The 26,210-nt window shown below is 45.5% G+C and overlaps 1 protein-coding gene across 1 annotated transcript in view; it reads right to left on the minus strand.

Annotated features, from left to right (window-relative positions):
* Positions 1-3,572: 3,572 nt before the first annotated feature.
* Positions 3,573-26,210, minus strand: part of CCDC85C (coiled-coil domain containing 85C) — a 225,211-nt gene continuing 202,573 nt past the window's right edge. The window contains exons 4-6 of the mRNA XM_077467609.1: positions 9,504-9,599; positions 6,811-6,909; positions 3,573-4,517 (exon numbers count right to left, since the gene is read on the minus strand). Coding sequence (XP_077323735.1) covers positions 4,428-4,517; positions 6,811-6,909; positions 9,504-9,599 — 285 coding nt within the window. The 3' untranslated portion in view covers positions 3,573-4,427. The remainder of the gene's footprint in view (positions 4,518-6,810; positions 6,910-9,503; positions 9,600-26,210) is intronic.

A 26,210-nucleotide genomic window follows, 5' to 3' on the forward strand; every position in this document is an offset into this window, starting at 1 on the left:
ACAGTGTAAATAGGAAGAGCCGGTGATCGGCTTTTCCTCACTCGCGTCTGTCAGACACGAGTAGAGGAGAGCCAATCGGCTGCTCCTCTGACAAGGGGAGTCTGTGCTGATCAATTATCAGCACAGCCCCCCCGAGGATGCCCTCACTGGACCACCAGGGACGCCACTAGACCACCAGGGATGCCCAGCAACAGGTATGCCCCCCTAGACCACCAGGGAGGCCAGTCAGTGCCCACAATGGATGCCAATCAATGTCCATAATGGATGCCAATCAGTGCCCACAATGGGCATTACTGATTGGCATGAATTGTTTGGCACTGATTGGCATCCATCCCTATACAATACTGTACACTACAATGTCCATCTGTGCTGCCTATCAGTGCCCATCTATGCTGCCTATCAGTGCCCATCCATGCCGCCTATCAGTGCCCATCCGTGCCACCTATCCATGCCACCTATCCATGCCACCCATCCATGCCAATCCGTGCCGCCTATCAGTGCCACTTCATTGATTCCACATCATTGGTGCCCATCAGTGCCAGTCACTGCGGCCCCGTCAGTGCCCATCAGTGAAGGAGAAAACTTACTTATTTACAAAGTTTTGTAACTGAAACAAAAAAAAATTTATTTTTCAAAATTTTCTGCCTTTTTTTATTTGTTTAGCAGAAAATAAAAATCCCAGAGGTGATCAAATACCACCAAAAGAAAGCTCCATTTGTGGGAACAAAATGATAAAAATTTAGCTTGGGTACCGTGTAGCATGACCGCACAATTGTCATTCAAATTGCGACAGAGCTGAAAGCTCAAAATTCGTCTGGGCAGGAAGGAGTATAAGTGCCCGGTATTGAAGTGGTTAAATGAGCCTCAACATGCTTTTTCTTCAGCAATGGAGTCTTGTGTAGTAGACTTTTGTTTAGTTTCAGTCCGTTGTCATTCGTAAAATACATCATTTCATTCTGTTATATTCGTGTGTCGATATTCGTTCTACTGAATCTGGAATCCCGCTGAATTCATTTGTTATATGTGCTATAATTTCACTCAAATTCGCCATTTATGTATGTATAGACATTCGTGATAATGATTCGTAGTTTGGAAAGTCGTTTGTTTATTGAATCTTTTAACACACACAATGACAACGTCTCTTCTCCTCGGCTCAAATACAATACAACACCCTTCACACTCACTTCTCAGGAATGCACTTTGCCAGTAATCCAACCTCCGGCACAAAATGAATCAGCTGATTGGACTATAAGATTTACTTTGAGATGACCTTTTGTTTCATTAGATCTTTAAAGAATTACCAAATCATGTCGAATTCATACGTTATATCCACTATCATTTCTTTTGCATTCGTTGTAATTCGTTATTTTTTTATTTGGACATTCGAATGCATCCGAATGTCCGAAAGATGCAAAATTCGGCCGAATTTCGATTCGTTAATAAACAAATTGCACAAGCCTATTGTGTAGTGGGCGTGCATACAGGCCATGGCGGTTGCAGGCATTACTTATTGTTTTCTTTGAAACAATTGTATCAGCTAATTCCAGGTCTTTCTGAAGCTCTTCACAAGTGGTCCTTGGCTCTTGGACAACTCTTCGGATAATTCTTTTCACTCCTCTGTCAGAAATCTTGCGAGGAATACCTGGTCATGGCCGGTTTATAGTGAAATGTTGTTCTTTCCACTTCCAGGTTATGGCCCCCAACAGTGCTCACTGGAACATTCAGAGGTTTAGAAACCCTTCTGTAACCAATGCCCTGACGCTGTTTCCGGGAATACTGATGTCAGTTCAGTTGGAACGCACACTACCAACAACAGTTTCAGGCGATCTGTTCTATGCTTAATGCTTGTTTTAATCCCTCTTTTTTGTAAGTACCCATATTTTGTTTAAATAAATCTATTTTTGAGTGTACTTCCCTATTAGTTCCTTTTTTACTTCTAGGTACGTGTCTATCTGGCTCAAACTCTTCATTGAGGAACCCTGGATCAGCTGGCCTGGCTTTCCACACACCATCCTAAAGACATCCATACCAAGCCTAAACTGACCCTCCAGACTGAAAAAGCTGCGGGTCATGTGGATCTGGTGAGTGGGGACTCTTTAAGGGGATGTTGTGCACCTGAAGTTTTCATTCATTCACTTTGGATTGGAGCACCTTCAGTCATTTGTTTTGGACTTTGTGTTGGTTCATCTTATATATTTTTTCACATATATTTTTTCACTTTTCATTTAGTATGTTTACGAGTGCTGTATTTATATGTTTTATGGTTTAAGTGATTAGCACTTTGTGTATAGCAGCTGCAATTTTTTCACTTTACTGATTCTACCTTTTTTTGTCAAACCATCAGCGAGAGTTTGTATATTTATTTTTCAAATGCCATCAATATTTTTTGCTACAAAAAGGTTTCAAAGGTCTTGAGAGAGCTCTTTCCTTTTACCCATCGTGAGATGTTACTTGTGTGGCACCTTGGTAATGAGACACCTTTTTGTAGACCATCAGTTGAGTCTGAACCAGCTGATCTTAATTTGCACTGACATAGGGTCAGATTTGCTTTCTAATTACCGATAGATTTCAGCTTGTGTCTTGGTTTTCCATGCCTTTTTGTACCGCCCTTTCTTCATGTGTTCAATGCTTTTTCCCTGTGTCATTCCATTTTATTACACATACATTTTAATTTCTGAACTTATTTGTTTTGGTTCCTTTGTATGTATAGATTGCATTGGTTGTTACTGACATGGTGTGTGTGTGTGTGTATATGTATATATATATATATATATATATATATATATATATATATATATATATTTTAGGGCTGTGGAAATTAACGATTAATTGTTCGATTAATCGTTAATTTCTTTGATCGATCAAAATAATTGTGATCGAGGACTATCAGGAAAGGCCGCGGGGAGATGTGGATATTACAGTTTAACTAACTTTCTAAGTTTTTCTTAAAGTTTAATAAAAAAAATTGTAAAAACTGTATATATATATATATATATATATATATATATATATATATATATATATATATATATATATATATATATATATAAATTAGGGCTGTTTCTGATTAAAATTTTCCTGTTTGATTAATCGTTTTTTTTTTTTTAAATCGATCAACTAATTTCGATTAATTATAATGCACATACAGTTTTTACAATTTTTTTATTAAACTTTAAGAAAAACTTAGTTTAGTTTATATATATATATATATATATATATATATATATATATATATATATATATTTTATATAATATATATTAGTTAAACTAAACTAAGTTTTTCTTAAAGTTTAATAAAAAAAATTGTAAAAACTGTATGTGCATTATAATTAATCGAAATTAGTTGATCGATTAAAAAAAAAAAAAAAACAATTAATCAAACAGGAAAATTTTAATCAGAAACAGCCCTAATAAATATAATAATAATATACATATATAATTATTATATCTTTATTGTTAAAATGGATGTTCCTGCCTCAGAACAGCTGAAGGATTATCTAGGAACCCCCCCTTTTTTTTTTTTCCTTTTTAAATCCAAATGTATCTGACAAGCTTTGAAGAAAAATCAATACTCGTGTATACAGAGTTTTTAATATACCGGCATAAAAGGAATATATTTTCTCTGTCAACTTCTACGGAATCTAATACAGTGTAACAAAATAGAAATCCATCCACTTTATATACAGCACTTTGGAGGAAAAAATACAACAAAAAAAGTATTTTGGTCTTTACCAAATAAAAATCTACAAAGTCCTTGTTAAGATTTTTTTTTTTTTCCCAGATTTCCTTCAAATAAAACCAGCAATGCTCTGTTCTGGAGAAAGTGCACAAAACACAAAGGGTTGGAAAAACAATCCCAGAATTCTCGAAGCTACGCTTCTTATGCTATACAAAAATATCCCAAATTTTTTTTTTTGTTCCAACGCTATTAAATAAAACAATCAAAATTCCTTGTGTGGTTTTCGGGGGGGGGGGGGGGGGGGTTATCCAGTGTGTAGCTAATTTGCCTCATTAAAAGGTCAGACAAGTAATATTCGCACAAAAATTCATAGGTTGGTCTAAGGTCAGGTGGGGCCCAAGCGACGGCCGTTTGGTCAGGCTAGACATTGTAGTCCAACAGGGAAAGAGCCAAAGACCCCCGAGGTCCCCATCTTAAATCCAGAACAGTGAGTTATAGGATGACGTTTGTGTGGGAAGGAGATGCTTAGTGGTTTTATATCCCCCCTCTTTTTTTTTATTTTTTTATCTACCATATGTACAAGTGATATAGAATACAAAATAAAGGGTCCAGTAAAATCAGCAGACGTATGTACACTCTATTGTGTCTCCAGCTTATCTAACGACCTCAAGTCACAGTATACAGAGTTCATTAATACAAGTGCCTTGGACAAATTCTTCCTCTAAGGGAAGAGTAGGGAGATTTTGTTCTACAAAGGTCCTTTGAACTGGTTTCCGGACAGATGTTGCCTGATTGAAGGTTTGGAATTGGCGGCATCCCCCAGTTTTCTCCATACCACCTGCAAAAGAACAGACAGAGGTATGTACAATAAATAATAATATAAATACATAATAAAAAGCACACAAAATCAAGTGTTATAAATGCTTTATTGCAGAGTTTTTTTTTTTGTTTGTTTTCCTTTCCATAAAATACTTTTTCAAATTCCCTTGCAATGTGTCATTGAACTTGTGAGAAAATAGAACGAATCCAGGAAGAGTCAGTTTCCTAGCACAGCCTTCTCCCTCTATGCAAGTCACAGCCCTTTCCCCTTTTTGGAAGTGTCCGTCTCCTTCTATTAAAACAGTCAGTCGAACAGAATGTCAGGGGGGTGGGAGTGAGCCAACAGGGCCACCCACTAATCAAATTTTGGCAAGTTCATCAAGTTCGATAAATGTATGTCCAGCTTAACTTCCCTGGCGGTATGATTATTTCAGATTTTAGGTGCTGAAAGCGGTACAATTATTTTGCATGAGAATTTGGCATTTTATATTGTAGTCACAGCCCTTTCCCCTTTTTGGAAGTGTCCGTCTCCTTCTATTAAAACAGTCAGTCGAACAGAATGTCAGGGGGGTGGGAGTGAGCCAACAGGGCCACCCACTAATCAAATTTTGGCAAGTTCATCAAGTTCGATAAATGTATGTCCAGCTTAACTTCTCTGGCGGTATGATTATTTCAGATTTTAGGTGCTGAAAGCGGTACAATTATTTTGCATGAGAATTTGGCATTTTATATTGTAGTCCTGTAATTCTTAGGAATAACTCACTTAAATCTGTCCAAACCAAAGTCTAGCAGACATCCCGGGTATGATAAAGTTTGAAAAATGAAATTATAAATGAAATTAAAAATTATAATATAATAAATAACTATAAATAATTATACCAAATAATAATATAACAATAATAAAAAATATTCAATAATGTAATCAAATCAAAAACACTGAAATTTGCTCAGTTGCAGAATTGTCACTGTCATTACTTTTCAGTATTTGATGACGGATCTCCCCACAAATCACTATCGCTCAATTCTGCGAGTGATTCTAATTTATTATCGCTGTTTTCTAGCTGGTCTAAAACCATTTTTTGTAAAGGGACAGTTTTGGTTGCTATGGACAATCTCCAGTTTCCAGGCAGAAAAACAGTTTTTATATTATAAAACTACATGCAGGACACTGGGCAGACCACTAGGGACAAAGGCGGATGTGAAATAATTACATACAGCAATGTAATCTGTAAGATTACATTATACTGTATGTAATGTGTGTGTTTTACTTTTTGAATTTGGCGCCATTCTCCGTCCCCTTGTGTCGCAACGCTCGCAGGGAACGGAGCTTGGCGCTCTGATACATCGGACAGAGGACGGCTCGCTCGTACAGCGGGGAGACATCGCTGGATCCAGGGGACAAGGTAAGTAAACTCATCCTGGATCCAGCGATGCAGTCCCGAGTCTGGCTCGGGGTTACCGCTTTTGGTATAAAAATTTCACCCCGAGCCAGACTCGGGAATACCGCCAGGGGGGTTAAAGTGGTTGTAAACCCTCTGGGACCACTTTAACCTACAGGTAAACCTAGATTAAGGCTTACCCGTAGGTGTAAGAAATATCTCTAACCTACACAGTGATTTTACAAAAACCGGGCACCGATGCATAGTAGTCAGGGTTTACTTCCTCTTTAAAGAGGAAGTAAACCCTGATGAGTTTACTTGCTCTTTCATTCCCTGCAAAGGTAAAGTATAATGGACTACTATGCATCGCATCGCATAGTAGTCCATTATGTGTCACTTACCTGACACGCGTGGCATATTTGTCGTTGACGGTGCCGCGCTCAGTGCGCCTGTGCGCCGCTGTCTTTCGGTAAATATCTCCTAAACCATGTAGGTTTAGGAGATATTTCTTGGACCTACAGGTAAGCCTTAATCTAGGCTTACCTGTAGGTCAAAGTGTGTTGTAAGGGTTTACAACCACTTTAATATTGGTTGCATCAAGATACCCATTTCCAGCACCAGGTGGCGCCATGGGTGAAATCTGTAACTGCAGAGCCTCATTCTACAAATGCTAATTGCCTGGCTGTCTGTGGCTTCAATACTTTTTTTTCTTAAGCTGAACAAGCAAAGTTATAACTACGGATCTGCATGCTTGTTCTGGGTCAGTGATTTGGAAAATTATTGAAGCCAGTGAGTCGGCACAGCAGCCAGAGAAGAGGTCAGCAATGTCCTCATTAGCATTTCTTTCAGTAAAAGCTTCCTTAAAATCACTACTGCCTGTCTGTGCCTATGTGAGGTTACCAGTGAAACACTGGCTGAACAGTATGTACTTACGTTGCACATTTCTCGGACAATCGCCTTCTCCTTCTCGCTGAGGTCCTCCTCATAGCTGTCCGCTACCTGTCTGTCCAGATTTTCATGCACTTCTAGCACCTGTGGGGAAAAAAAAAAGGGTTTGCGATCCTCATTTATAAGACTAAACAATTGAGAAATGGTATAGTCTAAGTAGGGCTGTGGGTCTCTCCAGGTGGCTGGGGACTTTGCAGGGGCACTGTTAGGGACTGGAGGAGGTGGGGGCCGTGATGGGCACTGTTAAGGTTTAGGGCACCATGGGGGGGCTGGGTGGCACTGTAAAAGGCTGGAAAGAATCGTTTGAGGTTGGGGGGCACTGTGGGCCACGATGGAAGGTTGGAGGGGGCGGCACCTGCAGCTGGCCGGAGGCCTGGAAAGAGGGAGGCCACAGCCTGGAAGTAGACCATGGCCCGGTGGTTGAGGACTAGTGTTATAGAGTTACATAGTTGATAAGGATGGATAAAGACACCGTTCCATCCAATTCAACCTGTGTGGGTGTGTTTATGTGAAAACTATTTCCCATATTCCTGTATATTGCATTCTTTAAGGCCCCTTTCACACTGGGGCAGTACAGGGGCCGGCAGTAAAACGGTGCTATTTTTTGCGCGGTTTTAGTGGCGGTATTTGGCCACTAGGGAGGTGGTTTTACCCCCCTGCAAGTGGCCGAGAAAGGGTTAAACCACCACAAAGATCTGCTGCAGCGGCGCTTTGCCAGCGGTATAGCGGCGCTGCCCCATTCATTTCAATGGGTAGGAGCGGTGAAGTAGCGGTATACACACTGCTCCTTTACCACTCCAAAGATGCTGCTAGCAGGACTTTTTTTACTGTCCTGCCAGCGCACTGCTCCAGTGTGAAAGCCCTCGGGGCTTTCACACTGGAGTGTGAGGAGCGGCTCTTTCAGGGCGCTTTGCAGGTGCTATTTTTTGCGATGTAGCGCCTGCAAAGCACCCCAGTGTGAAAGGGGTCTAAGATGACCATCTAGGAGGTTTTTTTTTTTATTATTATTATTGACACTTCCCACTGACACCACAAATTGTGGAAGGGAGGTCCACATCCCCACTGAAAGAAAATAAGTTGTGATTTTTTTTTTTCAGTGAAAAAAAATATCTGAATATTCAATTTTATGAACTTATTTTAATATTTTTTTAGCTTGATCTGCTTTAGGTCTTAGGCTAGAGAGTAGGATTTGCCCGACCTGACATACTGTTTCAGAACGCCTACTTTTAGTACCAAACACTCATGTGAATAGGGTTGCCACCTTTTCTTCAAGTCAAACTCAAACACTTTAGCGGCGCAAAGCAGTTTTCTTTTATAGTATAAACTATACATATATTTTGCAATTAAATAACATTTCTAATCATATGAAGTTAATTACAAGCGTCCCCCTTTACATCAGAGTCCACAGAGTTCCCCTTTTACATCTGAACTCGCAAAGTTCCCTTACACTGCAAGGGAGGACTGTACAGACTCTGATGTAAGGGAGAACTATGGGGACTCTAACATAAGGGATGCTCTGGGGACCCTGATTTAAGGAGGAACACTGAGAACTCTGATGTATGGAGAGGACTCTGATGTAAGGGGGAACACTGTGGCCTCTGATGTAAAGGGGAACTCTGATGTAAGGGGTGCTCTGAGAATCCTGATTTACTTTAGTGTACTCACTCAGAGGCAGGAGAAAGAAGGGGGGGGGGGGACTTCAGTCACAGACAGGGATGGATGGTGAGCTCACTCACCCCTTGGCAGTCAGGACCTCTCTCATCTAGATGTATCCGAGGCTGCTAGACTTCGAATTTCCCACTTTCCTTTTCTGAGGCACAGCACCGGGAACTGGAGTGTGGGCAGACACAGAGGGGTAGGGGCAGGAGGAAGAGGAGCAGATCAAGCCCTCTTGGGGGAATTGCCCGTGCTGGCTTTGGGTAGTATGAAAGAGAGACACTCTTGGCTTAGACAACTGCAGACAGTAACCCTGCTGGGAAGCCACAGTCTGGTCTAAATAATGTGTCCGGGTTTGAGGCAGTCTGAAACCTGGATGCATGATTGCAAACGCAAACTGTCCAGGTGAATCCCGAACAGGTGGCAACCCTACACGAGAACCCAGCGATTACATGTAAGTGGGCATGATTAGCTAAAAAAACCCAGCAGCCTCCCATGGCTTTTAATAGGGCTGCTTATGCACAACTAATCGCGGGAACCCTCGGCCAGGTTCTGGCAGCACATCGCATACAGGGTGCATTCGCAAGTCTAAGCACGCCCTCAGTAACCCTTCATTCACAAAATGGTACAGAAGATAGGCATCATGCAAGTTGTCAAAACAGGACTTCAAGAGATAACCAAAAGCTTGGTTCACACCTACAAGAGCGCCCAAGTGTGGGTGCGTCTCCACGTGCCACTTGTAGGGCAACCCATTCATATCAATGTGCTGCCCTATGAGCAAGAAACACGGAAAAGTAGTTCCTGATTCTTTTCCAAAAATGCAAAACACCGAACCACGCGGTGAACACATCTGCAGATGCTTGGCGGTGGTATCAACAGAGAATGGCATCTGCTAAAGGGCAGCGCATTTCTGTGCATTTCAGAGAGTTTTCACACATTTCCGACACGCATAGATGTGAATCTAGCCCAACATGGAATCTTGGAGCTGCTTCAATATTTACTCCTTTTCCCTATCTACGTACCTTCATCGCGTGAACTACCGCTTCTGGTTTCTGCACCACTGAGATGTAACCAGTAGGGGGAGTGGGTGAGATGTCTGATGTTAACCGCGCCGGACCCTATAAGACAAATAAGGACAAGTTAGCTTGCATCACGCTATATTCACAAGCCATCACAATTAAAGCGCAAATCAAACCCTCCGATCCTTTACAACCGTGGAAGCTGCCATCTTAGCCTCTGATCTGCAGTGGTCATGGAGCTGCATGTGTGATCAGTTAGGACACTAGACATTTGATGGCTTGACAGTTTGTTAGGGAGCACAAGCAACGGAAATTGATGGGTTAAGCTCCATTTTAGAGATGCGAGAAAAGCTAACTCCCCCCCCCCCCAGTTGGAATGCTACACATCTTCATCCCTATACCCGGAATAAACACCCTTCTCCATCTCTGGGCTTCCTCTGAGAGTTCAGACCGAACTACTGATATTTTGAAGGCTCTATATATACTGCCTGTCTACAGCGATGGCTGGGCGCCATTTCCTAGGATGGATTTCCCGATGGTGGCACCAGTGGACCATGGCCCTCTAAAGTCTGCTGTTTGGGTGGTATTGTAACTGTACTGTCTTCCTTGGCCTTCTATAAAACCTGTGTAATAAGAATGCGCAGCTCAATGTACAATTTTGGCATCTACGGAGATAAATAATCTCTCGCTCACATGCAGGAGTGGCATCATCTCAGCCCAGCCAATCAAATTGGCCCAAAGATGAGAACGAGGAAGGAAATGAGGACGCTCCAGGACACTGCAGTGCCTTAGTGGAGGGGAGTATAGTTCCACTTTAACCACTCGCGGAATGGCCACTCTACATATACTGTGCCAGGGCGGCCGCTCTGTGCCAGATCACATACCTAGTATGTGATCTTACACTTCCGGTGCTTGCCGCTGGCTGCCCTCTCCCGCTGTAATCACACACAGCGGCAGGTACAGCGGACCTGCTGGCACCCCCTGATTATACAGTACACAGGCAGATTGCCGTTCTGCCAGTAGGAAAGGTATTAACCCAGTGTTCCTGCAAAGCAGGAACATGGATCCATGCCTTGCCCTCATCAAAGCACCTCCCACACAGTGAGAAAGCACAGGCTAAGCACACAGTTAACCTTTTGATCGCCCCTGATAACCCCTTCTCAGCCAGTGTTCTTAGTACAGTGACAGTTCATATTTTTTAGCCCTGATCACTGTATTAGTGTCACTGATCCCCAAAAAGTGTCAGTGTCCGATTTGTCCACCGTAATATAGCAGTTCTGCTATATGTCGCTGATTGCCACCATTACTAGTAAAAAAAATATATATTTTTTTAAAAATAGAAGAAGAAAATAAATACAAATATTCTATAGTTTGTAGACACTATAAAGCCCCATACACACGATTGGATGAGAGTTTTTGGTCAGAAATTCTGACTGTGTGTACGCTCCATCGGACGAAAGATTGAGAGCAGGTTCTCTATTTTCCCCGACGGAAAAAGTTCAGATCGGAAATTCCAATCGTCTGTAGCAATTCCGATGCGCAAAATTCCTACGCCTGCTCGGAAACAATTTGACACATGCACGGAAGCATCGAACTTGTGTGTACGGGGCATAACTTTTCTGCAAATCAAGCAATATATGCTTATTAGTGATGGACGAACTTCCGACGGGACGTTTCGCGAACGCGAAACGCGAACGGACACAAACGTTCGCGAAAACGACCGTTCGCCGCGGGCTCCATTGACTTCAATGGGAGGCGAATTTCGCAAACCTTTAGGTCGAATTTGCGGCCACGGGGTAATTATTAGGGGGTAGCACGTAGTCCCACCACCTGGACAATAGCATAATACATGTATGAGGTGAATTTGGGATCGATAACTACAAGCATTTTTTTTTTATTTGGGAAATTGTTCTGACAATTCAGGACTATGGAGCTAATGAAGGCAATGGAGGAGAGGGAAGGTCAGGGACCAGGGTAGGCAAACAAGAGGGTGCAGGAGATACAGAGCACTGACAGCAGCACCGTAATACAGAGCACTGACATCAGCACCGTGACATACAGCGCTGACAGCAGCTCCGTGACATACAGCGCTGACAGCAGCTCCGTGACATACAGCGCTGACAGCAGCTCCGTGACATACAGCGCTGACAGCAGCTCCGTGACATACAGCGCTGACAGCAGCTCCGTGACATACAGCGCTGACAGCAGCACCGTGACATACAGCGCTGACAGCAGCTCCGTGACATACAGCGCTGACAGCAGCTCCGTGACATACAGCGCTGACAGCAGCTCCGTGACATACAGCACTGACAGCAGCTCCGTGACATACAGCGCTGACAGCAGCTCCGTGACATACAGCGCTGACAGCAGCACCGTGACATACAGCGCTGACAGCAGCTCCGTGACATACAGCGCTGACAGCAGCTCCGTGACATACAGCGCTGACAGCAGCTCCGTGACATACAGCGCTGACAGCAGCTCCGTGACATACAGCGCTGACAGCAGCTCCGTGACATACAGCGCTGACAGCAGCACCGTGACATACAGCGCTGACAGCAGCTCCGTGACATACAGCGCTGACAGCAGCTCCGTGACATACAGCGCTGACAGCAGCTCCGTGACATACAGCACTGACAGCAGCTCCGTGACATACAGCGCTGACAGCAGCTCCGTGACATACAGCGCTGACAGCAGCACCGTGACATACAGCGCTGACAGCAGCTCCGTGACATACAGCGCTGACAGCAGCTCCGTGACATACAGCGCTGACAGCAGCTCCGTGACATACAGCGCTGACAGCAGCTCCGTGACATACAGCGCTGACAGCAGCTCCGTGACATACAGCGCTGACAGCAGCTCCGTGACATACAGCGCTGACAGCAGCTCCGTGACATACAGCGCTGACAGCAGCACCGTGACATACAGCGCTGACAGCAGCTCCGTGACATACAGCGCTGACAGCAGCTCCGTGACATACAGCGCTGACAGCAGCTCCGTGACATACAGCGCTGACAGCAGCTCCGTGACATACAGCGCTGACAGCAGCTCCGTGACATACAGCGCTGACAGCAGCTCCGTGACATACAGCGCTGACAGCAGCTCCGTGACATACAGCGCTGACATCAGCACCGTGACATACAGCGCTGACAGCAGCTCCGTGACATACAGCGCTGACAGCAGCTCCGTGACATACAGCGCTGACAGCAGCTCCGTGACATACAGCGCTGACAGCAGCTCCGTGACATACAGCGCTGACAGCAGCTCCGTGACATACAGCGCTGACAGCAGCACCGTAAGCAGCCCCAGGAGGAAGTCAGCACAGCACAGGGATGGTGTGATCCCCTCATAATAAGAACCCCCAGGAGGAAGTCAGCACAGCACAGGGATGGTGGGAGCCCCTCATAATAAGAACACCCAGGAGGAAGTCAGCACAGCACAGGGATGGTGGGAACCCCTCATAATAAGCAGCCCCAGTAGAAATATGACACCGCTCAACCTCTTCAAAGAGGAGGGTAGGGGCATATAGTACGGTGTGCTTTTTTGGGTCAGGGAAGTGAGCCAAATGAATTAAGAAGGTCTGTGTGCTTGATTCCAAAAATTGTTTATAGACATATACATGGTCTACTGATCACATGTGTTGAATTCCTCCGAGATCCATGCCTCATTCATTTTTAGAAATGTGAGGTAGTTAACACTGTGGTGAGCTAGGCGAGTACGCTTATCGGTCACAATCCCCCCTGCTGCGCTGAACGTCCTTTCGGACAGGACACTGGATGAGGGGCAAGCCAACAGTTCGATTGCAAATTGGGCAAGCTCTGGCCAGAGGTCAAGCCTGCCCACCCAGTAGTCTAGGGGTTCATCACTCCTCAGAGCGTCCACATCGGCCGTTAACCCAATGTAGTCGGACACCTGACGGTCTAGGCGTTCCCTGATGCTGGATCCGGATGACACCTGTCGATGGGTCGGCTGAAAGAATGACCTCATATCCGAAGTCACCAACACATCTTCAAACCGGCCTCTTCTTGCAGGCGCTGTTGGATTGGTACCCGCAAATCCTTCTCTGGGAGTGGGAATTGCTCCTCTGCCAGCGCACGCAAAAGCAGAATGCAGCATTTCTCGAAGCAAGGCCTGGAAGTGCTGCATTCTGACAGCCCTCTGCGACGGCGGTAACATTTCCGCCATTTTGTGTTTGTACCGGGGGTCTAAGTACGTTGCCACCCAGTACTGGTCCTTGACCCTCATGCTTTTTATACGGGGGTCCCTATTAAAACACTGGAGCATGAAGGCCCCCATTTGCACTAAAGTGGAAGCGGTGTGGTGGCCTGGCTCCTGCTCATCATCCAGGATAATGTCGTCCTCTTCATTCTCCTCTCCCCATCCTCGCACAACAGGGATCCCAGAAAGGTTTAAAGCATGCTCTTCTTGCTCCTGCTCATCCGCCCCGGCACCATCCTCCTCTGACTCCTCATCAGACTCCTGTTGTTGACTTGTCTCAGATAGAGTAGCCCCCCCTGGGAATTCATCCAGCATTGCGACTTCCTCATCTTCCCGCTCCTGCTCCTCCACAGCCTGATCAATGACACGACGCAATGCACGCTCCAGAAAGAAGGCATAAGGTACCATGTCACTGATGGCGCCATGGCTGCGACTGACCAGTTTGGTGATCTCCTCAAATGGCCGCAGAAGTCTGCATGTGTCGCGCATGAGCAGCCACTGGCGCGGTGAAAAAAAACCCAGCTCCCCAGAACCGTTTCTTTCGCAGAGTTCATACAGGTAGACGTTAACTGCACGTTTCTGCTGGAGCAGCCTATCAAGCATATAGAAGGTTGAGTTCCATCGCGTCGGGCAATCGCAAATAAGACGTCTGACCGGCAGATGGTGTCGCCGCTGAATGTCAGCAAGGCGAGCCATGGCCGTGTAAGATCTTCTGAAATGGGCCGAGATTTTCCTTGCCTGCCGCAAGATGTCCTGGACCCCAGGGTATTTGACAAGGAATCGCTGCACGACCAAGTTTAAGACGTGTGCCATGCACGGCACGTGCGTGATTTTGCCCTGTTTCAATGCGCTAAGCTGATTGGCACCGTTGTCACACACCACTTTACCAACTGTCAAATTGAGCGGTGTTAGCCACTCATCTGCCTGTGAACGCAAAGCTGAAAGGAGTGCCGGGCCAGTGTGGCTCTTTGCTTCCAGGCACAACAGACGCAGCACGGCATGGCAACGTCTCACCTGGCATGTGGAATAGGTTCTGGGGAGCTTGGGCGGTGCAGTGGAAGAGACGCTAGCAGCGGAAAAGGAGGAGGCAGCTGAGGAGGAGAGGGAGGAGGATGGAGTAGGAGGAGGAGAAGAAGAGTCAGGCCTGCATGCAATCCGTGGCGGTAAAACCAAATCTACACGGGTGCCACGGGTTACATGCTTGACGGCCGTCAGAAGGTTCACCCAGTGGGCAGTAAAACTGATATACCTTCCCTGCCCGTGTTTGCTAGACCACGTGTCTGTGGTCAGATGTATCTTGGCACCGACACTGTGTGCCAGAGATACATTCACTTGCCGCTGAACATGGCCATATAGCTCTGGGATGCCCTTCTCTGAGAAATACTTCCTTCCTGGGACCTTCCATTGTGGTGTTCCAATGGCCACAAATTTGCGAAAGGCCTCCGAGTCCACCAGTTTATATGGCAGTAGTTGGCGGGCTATGAGTTCTGACAAGCCAGCCGCCAACCGTTGGGCAAGAGGGTTATCCGGCGTCATCATTTTTTTACGCTCAAACATTAGGCCCACGGAAGCCTGCCTTTTTGCAGAAAAATGTGAGCTTGGCGTGATGGAAGGTGGAGTGGAGGACAATTGTGAGGAGAGAGGAGAAGGAGAAGTAGAAGACGAGGCTGGACGGTGAGAGCCTGCAGTGTGGCTTTGTGTGTTCCGTTGCTCCCACTGGGCTCGGTGATGGCTGCTCATGTGCCTTCTTAAGGCGGTCGTCCCTAGGTGAGTATTGGGCTTACCGCGACTAACGCGTTGACTGCAAAGATTGCAGATGGCAACGCTATTGTCAGCAGCGGACACGTTAAAAAAAGCCCACACTGCGGAGCCATGTGCCGGTGTCCTGGGAGCGCCAGATGTGACCGTACATGGTCGATGACTCGCTCCTGATACATTTGCAGTCTGCTTTGTCCCTGCTGTGCAATGTAAGTCATTGCTGCTTCTCCTCCCTATCTGCTGGTCCATATCTCCCTCTGAACTCCCCTCCTCTTCCTCTCTTGTGGGCACCCACGTGACATCACTAGACACGTCATCATCAACGTCACCTTCCCCACCGCTATAAGTAGAGTAGGCAGCAACACCGGGGACCAACCTCCTCCTTGGGCTGATCTGGGTACTGGCGTCAGACTGCTGAGTAGCGCTTGTTGCTACCTCCTCTTCCTGATCCAATACCAAGAGTGGCTGCGCATCAGAAATGTCCTCTTGATATGGATCGGAAAATAATTCCAGTGACTCAAGCGGAAGGTATGTGGTGGTGGTGGTGGTGGTCGTGTTGTTGGTGGTAGTGTCTTTGGGGGTGCACATAGCAGAGAGTGAAGAAGAGGGTGCAGATCGAGAGGATGAGGAGGGTGCAGAAGAGTAAGGCTGAGCGAGCCACTCAACCAAGTCTGGTGCATCCTTTAAAGTAATTGAACGCACCTTCTGCAACTTCCCACTTTGGCTCAAGCCTGTTGCTCCTGCCCTACCCCTACCACCCCTGCGGAAGGGCCTGCCTCTTCCTCTGCATGTCATTTTTTAAATGACCCTGTGACAAAACTCTTAGTCCCTATACCGCTGAAGGACTGCTGCAGTATAGGTGAGCGGTCAGCAGTGGTGCACGTCAACCCTATCTATTGTGGACCTATAGCGGTCCTTACAGAACAGCAGACTGTACCGCACTCAAGCCTATGTACCGTAGCACCCTATACCAAGTTACCAGTCCTTATAAGAACTTTTGTGGACCAAGCAGGTTGTGTATTAGTGTTTAGCAGACTGTACGTCAGTCCCTATACCGCTGAAGGACTGCTGCAGTATAGGGCAGCGGTCAGCAGTGGTGCACGTCAACCCTATCTATTGTGGACCGATAGCGGTCCTTACAGAACAGCAGACTGTACCGCACTCAAGCCTATGTACCGTAGCACCCTATACCAAGTTACCAGTCCTTATAAGAACTTTTGTGGACCAAGCAGGTTGTGTATTAGTGTTTAGCAGACTGTACGTCAGTCCCTATACCGCTGAAGGACTGCTGCAGTATAGGGCAGCGGTCAGCAGTGGTGCACGTCAACCCTATCTATTGTGGACCGATAGCGGTCCTTACAGAACAGCAGACTGTACCGCACTCAAGCCTATGTACCGTAGCACCCTATACCAAGTTACCAGTCCTTATAAGAACTTTTGTGGAACAAGCAGGTTGTGTGTTAGTGATTAGCAGACTGTACGTCAGTCCCTATACCAATGAAGGACTGCTGCAGTATAGGGCAGCGGTCAGCAGTAGTGCACGGCAACCCTATGTATTGTGGACCGATAGCGGTCCTTACAGAACAGCAGACTGTACTGCACTCAGGCCTATGTACCGTAGCACCCTATACCAAGTTACCAGTCCTTATAAGAACTTTTGTGGACCAAGCAGGTTGTGTGTTAGTGTTTAGCAGACTGTGCGTCAGTCCCTATACCGCTGAAGGACTGCTGCAGTATAGGGCAGCGGTCAGCAGTAGTGCACGGCAACCCTATGTATTGTGGACCGATAGCGGTCCTTACAGAACAGCAGACTGTAACGCACTCAGGCCTATGTACCGTAGCACCCTATACCAAGTTACCAGTCCTTATAAGAACTTTTGTGGACCAAGCAGGTTGTGTGTTAGTGATTAGCAGACTGTACGTCAGTCCCTATACCAATGAAGGACTGCTGCAGTATAGGGCAGCGGTCAGCAGTGGTGCACGTCAACCCTATGTATTGTGGACCGATAGCGGTCCTTACAGAACAGCAGACTGTAACGCACTCAGGCCTATGTACCGTAGCACCCTATACCAAGTTACCAGTCCTTATAAGAACTTTTGTGGACCAAGCAGGTTGTGTGTTAGTGATTAGCAGACTGTACGTCAGTCCCTATACCAATGAAGGACTGCTGCAGTATAGGGCAGCGGTCAGCAGTAGTGCACGGCAACCCTATGTATTGTGGACCGATAGCGGTCCTTACAGAACAGCAGACTGTACTGCACTCAGGCCTATGTACCGTAGCACCCTATACCAAGTTACCAGTCCTTATAAAAACTTTTGTGGACCAAGCAGGTTGTGTGTTAGTGTTTAGCAGACTGTGCGTCAGTCCCTATACCGCTGAAGGACTGCTGCAGTATAGGGCAGCGGTCAGCAGTAGTGCACGGCAACCCTATGTATTGTGGACCGATAGCGGTCCTTACAGAACAGCAGACTGTAACGCACTCAGGCCTATGTACCGTAGCACCCTATACCAAGTTACCAGTCCTTATAAGAACTTTTGTGGACCAAGCAGGTTGTGTGTTAGTGATTAGCAGACTGTACGTCAGTCCCTATACCAATGAAGGACTGCTGCAGTATAGGGCAGCGGTCAGCAGTAGTGCACGGCAACCCTATGTATTGTGGACCGATAGCGGTCCTTACAGAACAGCAGACTGTACCGCACCCAAGCCTATGTACCGTAGCACCCTAGACAGACCAAGTTACCAGTCCTGATAAAGAGCTTTGTGGAACAAGTGAGTTGTGAATGATTAGCAGACTGCAGCAGAAGGGCAGCAGTCAAGTATAATATTCTTTCTATATTTGGAAGAAAGAATATTATACGTGTACAAGCCTATTACCGTACCACTGATACCAGTCCTGAAAAGAACCTTTGTGGAACTAATAGTAACAGCAAGTCTTTAAAATTATCCTCACTGCCTGACACACTGCTTCCTGCCTGTCCCTATACAAATTGGCAAAAAAGAGTAGGCTGGAACGATTAGCTGGAACAGCTCTTTTGTGGACCTGATAGTAACAGCTAATGATGATGATGATGATGATGATGAAGAAAGACTAATCTGGCTGAGCTGTCCCTAAAATAGCAGCATACAGCGCTCTGTCCCTTTATCTAAACTGACAAAAGAAACTCAGGCTGCTGACCTAACACCTATACCAGTCCTGAAAAGAACTTTTGTGTACCAAATAGCTAGCGTTTTCTCTGTCCCTACTCCACACAGGATCCTTTCCCTACAGTGACAGAAGAAAGAATGTAAAATGGCCACCGGATCGGGTGTATTTATAGGTTAGGGGGAATGTCCAAGTGTCCATGAGCTGTCATGTCTCAATTGGTTGTCCTGTAACACATGATAAACGTGTCACGAAAGGTTAAAGTTCTTGTATACATTAAACACGTAAGTCCGCCGGGGCGAACGACGGAAAAAGGCGTTCGAACCCGCGGACGGCGAAAGTCGGAAATTCGCCGCGAAACGACCGCCGGGCGAACCGTTCGGCCATCACTAATGCTTATTGGGATTTTTTACCAAAAATATGTAGTATAATACATATTGGCCTAAATTGATGAAGAAATTAGTTTTTTTTTTTTTCCTTTTTTTTTTTTTTTAATATTTTTTATAAATATAATATGATATATTTTATAGCAGAAAGCAATATTTTTGTTCCCCTAAATTGTCAGTCTTTTATTGTTTGTCTGCTGGATTTTGCTTCTAATCCCCTTGTGGAGGCTTCCATTTGTGGATGGACATTTCATGGTTACACAGCCCATGACATCTTTTTATATGGGCTATAAACCGAAGCACCTATGAATAAATGGTTGTGGAACGAATCATTTGAGTTTCCATTATTTCTTATGGGGAAATTCGCTTTGATATACGAGCGCTTTGGATTACAATTATATTTCCCAGGAACGAATTATGCTCGCAATTCAAGGTTTTACTGTATAGATGTTTATTGTCAGAGTATTTCTCACCAATCAATAATCGATCACATCAATTTTGTGTTTTCACTAAAGAGGGTGCACGGCATAATTGTGTATTAATACTGCCGGGGCATGGGAGGGCAGAGGACAAAAGATTTAAAACGAAGAGTGCACCTACCATTACCATTAAATAAAAAATGTAAGGGCTCTGCACTAGCGGTTTGGTGGGCAGTAACCCCATGATTGAGCCAGATTTTACCACTCCACCTTTAGCTGGAAATACAGAGGCATGGGATGGGGGGTTTACATGCTGTGGCAACAATGTAACAAATTATACCCCCCCCCCCGTTGCATTCAGTGGGCACTAACGCCCGCCCAACATGACCCACTCAAGTGAAGGGGGCCATGTTGCAACGACCCTGCAACCGTGGGTGATAGTCCATCATTTAAAAGGTTCAGACAGACGGTGAGTAGGTGATAAAACGCCTTCTCACCGCCTGTTAGTCTGTTTGAAATGGTGCTATTGGGTCTCTTGCACGCCGATGCATACATACAAGACTGTAAAGGAAATGTGTAAGTTTATTTGTATATAATTGTATTCTATTTTGTATGTATTGCACAATGCTCTCACTGTGCACAAAGCACTAATAATGTTTTCATTACATGTTTGCATTCATTTGAGTCCTGATTAGAATTAGCTTGCCTATGTTACGCCCCTTGTTACTAGAAAAGTACAATTGTAATATTAATGTGATACCTACATAATCATGAAAACCTTCAATTGCGTCATAATAAAGCAGAACAATTATTTGGAAAGATGCGGAGTGCATCTGTTGTGTCTGTTCCCTACTGCAGTAGTTATTTATCTGGAACCACTAATCAATATCAGGATAGGAGTTGCCTATCTATAAATTCCCAGGTCACTACCCATTCTCGAGTTTTTTAAGCAGGAATCAAATGTTCATACTTCAGTACTGTGCGCAAGTACATGAATCTTACCCCCCCCCCCCCCCCCCCCCCAAAAAAAGTGTTTTCACTGACACCGCAGCGTATTATTTTCTCCAGCAGTACAGGTGCTCTTTGAAAAGTAAAATGCTGGGATCACTAGGCAGCTGTGTGCTGAACATCCAGCAGAGTAGGTAACGCGATGTCATCCACGAAAGGTCCCGTCTCAAGCCGAGCGCCGTCTCTCAGATCTTGCACATAATATGACAGCTGCAGCATCTGTTCTGCAATCATTCTGGTTATGTAAGGTGACGCCTGGGAGAGGGAGCGATCACGCACACAGATGGGCACGGGGGAACGTTAAGGAGAGATTCTGAAGCGGCTGGACCATTGCCAGCCATCATTAAATAAGCCAAAATAAACCTTGCATTAAAAGGAACCTGTCAGGATGCCGGTTATCTGTCACAGCTGAGAAGCCACCGCCGGGCCGACGCGGAGAAGCTCCAAGGCAGAGCATTGCCCATACAGCTTACTGCACAGTTTATAAACACAATGACCACCGGGCTTGCTGTCACATAAATGAACCAATTAACAAACAGCACCAAGACAACAGAATTATGGGTATCTCCCAGAATCCCACGGGCCAGTGTTAGGGATGATTCTCTATTGGAATTAACCTGGCCCAGCATTAATAAAGACTCGTTAGAATGAATTGAGGAAAGTGGAAAAATGCCACTGGACCCGTAGCGTTAGCTCACTTGTATTGCGATCTTCAAGTATTGACGTGGATGTAAATGTTCTGGATCTCGGGCAGGCAGCCCAGGAGGATCTGCACAATGTAACAAAAATGGAAATTGAAGCTCCACACCACTACTAAAGGGTCTAGATACAACTTTATTCCAGTAAAGGTCAGGAGGACAATCCAAAGATTAACAAACACGTTTCAGGGGTCCAACAACCCTTCACCAGGGCTTGATTGACAACAATGTGAATAGCCTGGACGTGAACCGAACCTATAATGGTATTTCTTTCAGTGAGATTACACGCACTGTACCAGCCACCATTATCAGTACCAACCAACAGTACCAGTACCAACCAGCAATACCAGTACCAACCAGCAATACCAGTACCAACCAGCTGTACCAGTACGTACCAGTACCAGCCAGCAGTACCAGTACCAACCAGCTGTACCAGTACGTACCAGTACCAACCAGCAGTACCAGTACCAACCAGCAATACCAGTACCAACCAGCAATACCAGTACCAACCAGCAATACCAGTACCAACCAGCTGTACCAGTACGTACCAGTACCAACCAGCAATACCAGTACCAACCAGCTGTACCAGTACGTACCAGTACCAACCAGCAGTACCAGTACCAACCAGCAATACCAGTACCAACCAGCAATACCAGTACCAACCAGCAATACCAGTACCAACCAGCTGTACCAGTACGTACCAGTACCAGCCAGCAGTACCAGTACCCAGGGCTCGACAAACCCCGGGCGCCAGATCGCATTGGCGACTAGAATTTGTGATCTGGCGCCTGGGGCAGCACAGCGGGGGTATCCTGTCTCCTTCCACCCCCCCCCTGGCGTGATCGTGTCGGGCCGCGCCGCCGCCGGCCGGTAATTGAGGCCGCGGCTTTGAGGCCTTCTGTGGTCCTATGTTTAGTTCTGTAATCTGGCGCCATCTAGTGGTGGCTGTTGGTATGACAGCCAGCGATGCTAATGAAGCTTTCACTGCCCACCCATCTCACCTTTACTTAGAATAAAAAAAAAAAAAATGTGTGTGTGTGTGTGTGTATATGTATATGTATATGTATATATATATATATATATATATATGTATATATATATATATATATATGTATATATATGTGTGTGTGTGTGTGTATATATATATATATATATATATATATATATATATATATATATATATATTGTGTTTAGGAGTTCTAACAACCTAGAGAATAAAATGGTGGTCGTTGCAATACTGTCTGTCACACCGTATTTGTGCAGCGGACTTACAAGCGCATTTTCGGGGAAAAAGTCTTATTTTTTTAATTAAATATAACAGTAAAGTTGGCCCAATTTTTTTATATTGTGAAAAATGTTACACCGAATAAATTGATACCCAACATGTCACGCTTCAAAATTGCGTCCGCTCATGGAATGGCGACAAACTTTTAGCCTTTAAAATCTCCATAGGCGACGTTTAAAAAATTCTACAGGTTGCACGTTTTGGGTTACAGAGGAGGTCTAGGGCTAGAATTATTGCTCTCGCTCTACCGAACGCAGCGATACCTCATGTGTGGTTTGAACACCGCTTTCCTATGCGGGCGCTACTCACGTATGCGTTCGCTTCTGCACGCAAGCTTGGCAGGACAGGGCGCATTTAAAACATTTTTTTTTTTCTTATTTTAACTTTTTATTTTTTCACGGTGCTTTTAAAAAAAAAAATTGTCACTTTTATTCCTATTACAAGGAATGTAAAAATCCCTTGTAATTGAAAAAAACAGGACAGGTCCTCTTAAATATATGAGATCTGGGGTCAGAGAGACCTCAGATCTCAAATTTACACTAAAATGCAATAAAAAAAAAAAAAAATTGTCATTTGAAAAAAAAAAAAATAAAAAAAAAAAATGTCCCTCTAAGAGCTATGGGCAATGACATGGAGACAGGTGGGGGGGCCGCGCTATCCTCCCCTCACTCGCCTCCATGTCAGGCCAGGGACAGGTCTGGATTGCCGTTACCGACCTGGCTCCTAACTTTTTTAGCTGGCTCCTAGATTCCAAGCAAATTTGTCAAGCCCTGCCAGTACCAACAGTACCAACCAGCAGTACCAGTACCAGCCAGTAGTACCAGTCATCAGTACCAGTACCCACCATCTGTACTATTCATCAGTACCAGCCAGCAGTACCAGTACATAGTACCAGTGCCCACCATCCGTACCAGTCAGCAGTACCCACCAGCAGTACCAGTACCCACCAGAAGTACCAGTCAGCAGTACCAGCCAGCAGTACCAGCACCTGTCAGCAGTCCCCACCGGCAGTACCAGCCAGCTGCAGGAATCCTGAGGAAGAAGTGAAGATTGAGGTCAGCTGAGGAGCAGGTAAACCACTGGACATCAGTGTGAAAGCAGCCCTAGGCCCCTTTCACGTGATCGGTCCGATCGGATCTGCCTGTCTGTTTTTCAGGTGGACTCAATCTGACTCTCCATTTACCTCTATAGAGCGGCAGATGTAAACAGATTCATGTCCGTTTACACCCGCCTATCTGCAATCCGATCTCCTTAAAAAAAAAAAAACAGAAGGGGATCTGTCCCCTCCTGTCTGGGCGGAAAGGAGGGCCCTTAGGGTAGTTGCATCCTGTCTGCTCTACATATGCAGAGTGGACACAGATCTGCCATCCCCCTTTACGCTCATTGTGGCCAGCGACCGGTTACCAGGTCGATAAAGGGGCCCTCAAAAAGGTTGGTTACCCCTGCCCTAATGCAATAGGCTGCACACACCTATGCTGACCATCCAATGGACACCCCTTACCTGCGATTAGGTAGGCTAATGGATACATTGCACATAAAATCCCCCTATGTTTCTGCCTGTTCTCCTGGGCACTGTGACCACGCTGACCAAAATCTCTTCAGAATGCCGCCCCAGAAGAAAGGAGCCTCAAAAAGGTTCCCCTTGGTCAGCACTGTCACATGCTCAATGGCCTAACCTATCCACTTCACAGATGTATACTTACCTCAATCTGGTGGCTGCAGTTCTGCTGTTTGTTTACAACCAGCACTGCAAGTCTTTGCCACCCTGGCCAGGCTGCGCTTGCACATTACAGCCCTATAAACTTGTATGGGAACACCTTCCTTCATCTCCAGCCTTGGAGCACAGTCCTATAGGAGTCTATAGAGCATTAAGATGCAGATGCAGCCAGGGCAGTACTGCTGGGTGTAAACCAGTGGTCTCTGAACTGTGGCCGGGGGGGGGGGGGGGCTGCATGTGGCCCTTTGCTTGCCTTTATCTGGCCCTTGGGGCACTGTTTCACCAATTGACACCAATGTTGGAGCATCATTCCCCCTACTGGCACCATCATTGGGGCACTATTCTTCTCATTAATCTCAACAATGGGGCACTATTCCTCCTATAAAAACCAATGATGGGGCACTGATTGCTGAAGCATTTTCTACTCCAACTGGCCACAGGCCCCCCTAAAACCTGAAGGACAGTAAACTGGCCCTTTGCTTAGAAAGTTTGGAGACCCCTGATGTAAACAAACAGAGGAACGGCGCCCGCCGGATGGAGTAAGTTTACATCTGTGAAGGGGGATGGCCTCTGCTTTCAGAAAAATGTGTTTGGAGGTTTTAACTAATCTTCAGGTCTAAAATATGGATTTAATGTACGCAAAGAAAAAGAAAAAAAAAAGGGTAAAAAACAGCCCTGGCATTGATAGGGTTAAATGATAAATGCACTTTAGGACACGGTGCACTTATCGTCTTTGCCGCATTCTCTTAACCTGGCCCACCCTCCCTTTCAACAGATCTATACTTACCTCGAATTCCACGCCCATGGTTCCAGCGTTTATGTCCAGCCATGCAAGTCTTACCTGTCATGGTTGCACCCACTTATTACAGTCCCATTGACTTCTATGGAACCATCTCCGATCGTCTCTGGCCTCAGGACACAGCCTCATAGAATTTTTAGAGCAAGGATATGCAATTAGCGGACCTCCAGCAGTTTCAGAACTACAAGTCCCATGAGGCATTGCAAGACCCTGACAACCACAAGCATGACACCCAGAGGCATGATGGGACTTGTAGTTTTGCAACAGCTGGAGGTCCGCTAATTGCATATCAGTGTTTTAGAGGTTTGCAATATGCAGACAATAAAGGTTAGGTCAGGAAAAGGGGTGAAAAAGATAAATGCACTTTGTATGAAAGTGGACTTATCCTTTAAATACACAGCTTAGCAGTCAAGTGTCCCTGAAAATAATACAGTACAAGCGTAAAGCCCATCATAAGATGACTGGCACTCGTACTTAGGACGCAGACTTACATTGTATCAGCCGGGGAGTTAAAAAAAAAAAAGAATCGAAAGCCACAAAGAGAAAAATATTCTCTTTGAAAATCTCTGCGGCAGATGTTTGCGAAGACGGTAGCAAGTGAAGGCTCTCTCTGGGAAACAGATGTGTAATGTGTTTGCAATCCTCAGTAACATTAAAGGATCAACGCGCTTTTCTGTTTCCAAATCCCGTGTTACTCACTTTGACTCCATTCCTGGATGGTAAAAGTAGAACTATGGGCAACATCAAAAATGGTTTATATGCAACAGTATGTCAACCAACATTAAAGCTGCACTCCGGGGATAGAAATATTTTTGCACATGTGCGATCTGCCAACAAATGACCTCCAATTACGTGTTCCCCATGTGTGGATGGCTTGTTAAAAATTTACGTTTCATTCATTCCTGATAATAAAGTGCTGAACCTCCAGCACTTACCTGCGACTTCATACAGTGCGTACAGTAAAAAATACTGGATCACTTGCACTCTTAGCCCTTGTACACACGGTTGGAGATTCCGACAACCAAATCCATCGGAGTAATTCCACAAGAGGTCCGGAAGTGATGTTGCATACACACGGTTGGACTAAGTTGTTGGAAAATCCGATTGTACATAACGTGATGACGTTATTTCATTACGACGGGACTACGTTCAGGCTAGTAGGCAATAGCTTTGGTCTAGGAATTTGATCTGAGCATGCGTGGCACTTTGTCCGTCGGAGGAGGCTACACATGATCGGAGTATGTCCGATTGGAGCATTTTGTCGGAAAATTTTACCGGCA

Source organism: Lithobates pipiens, unplaced genomic scaffold, assembly GCF_037356315.1.
Source record: "Lithobates pipiens isolate NorthernLeopardFrog02 unplaced genomic scaffold, aLitPip1_a1.2 Scaffold_57, whole genome shotgun sequence".
NCBI lineage: Eukaryota > Metazoa > Chordata > Amphibia > Anura > Ranidae > Lithobates > Lithobates pipiens.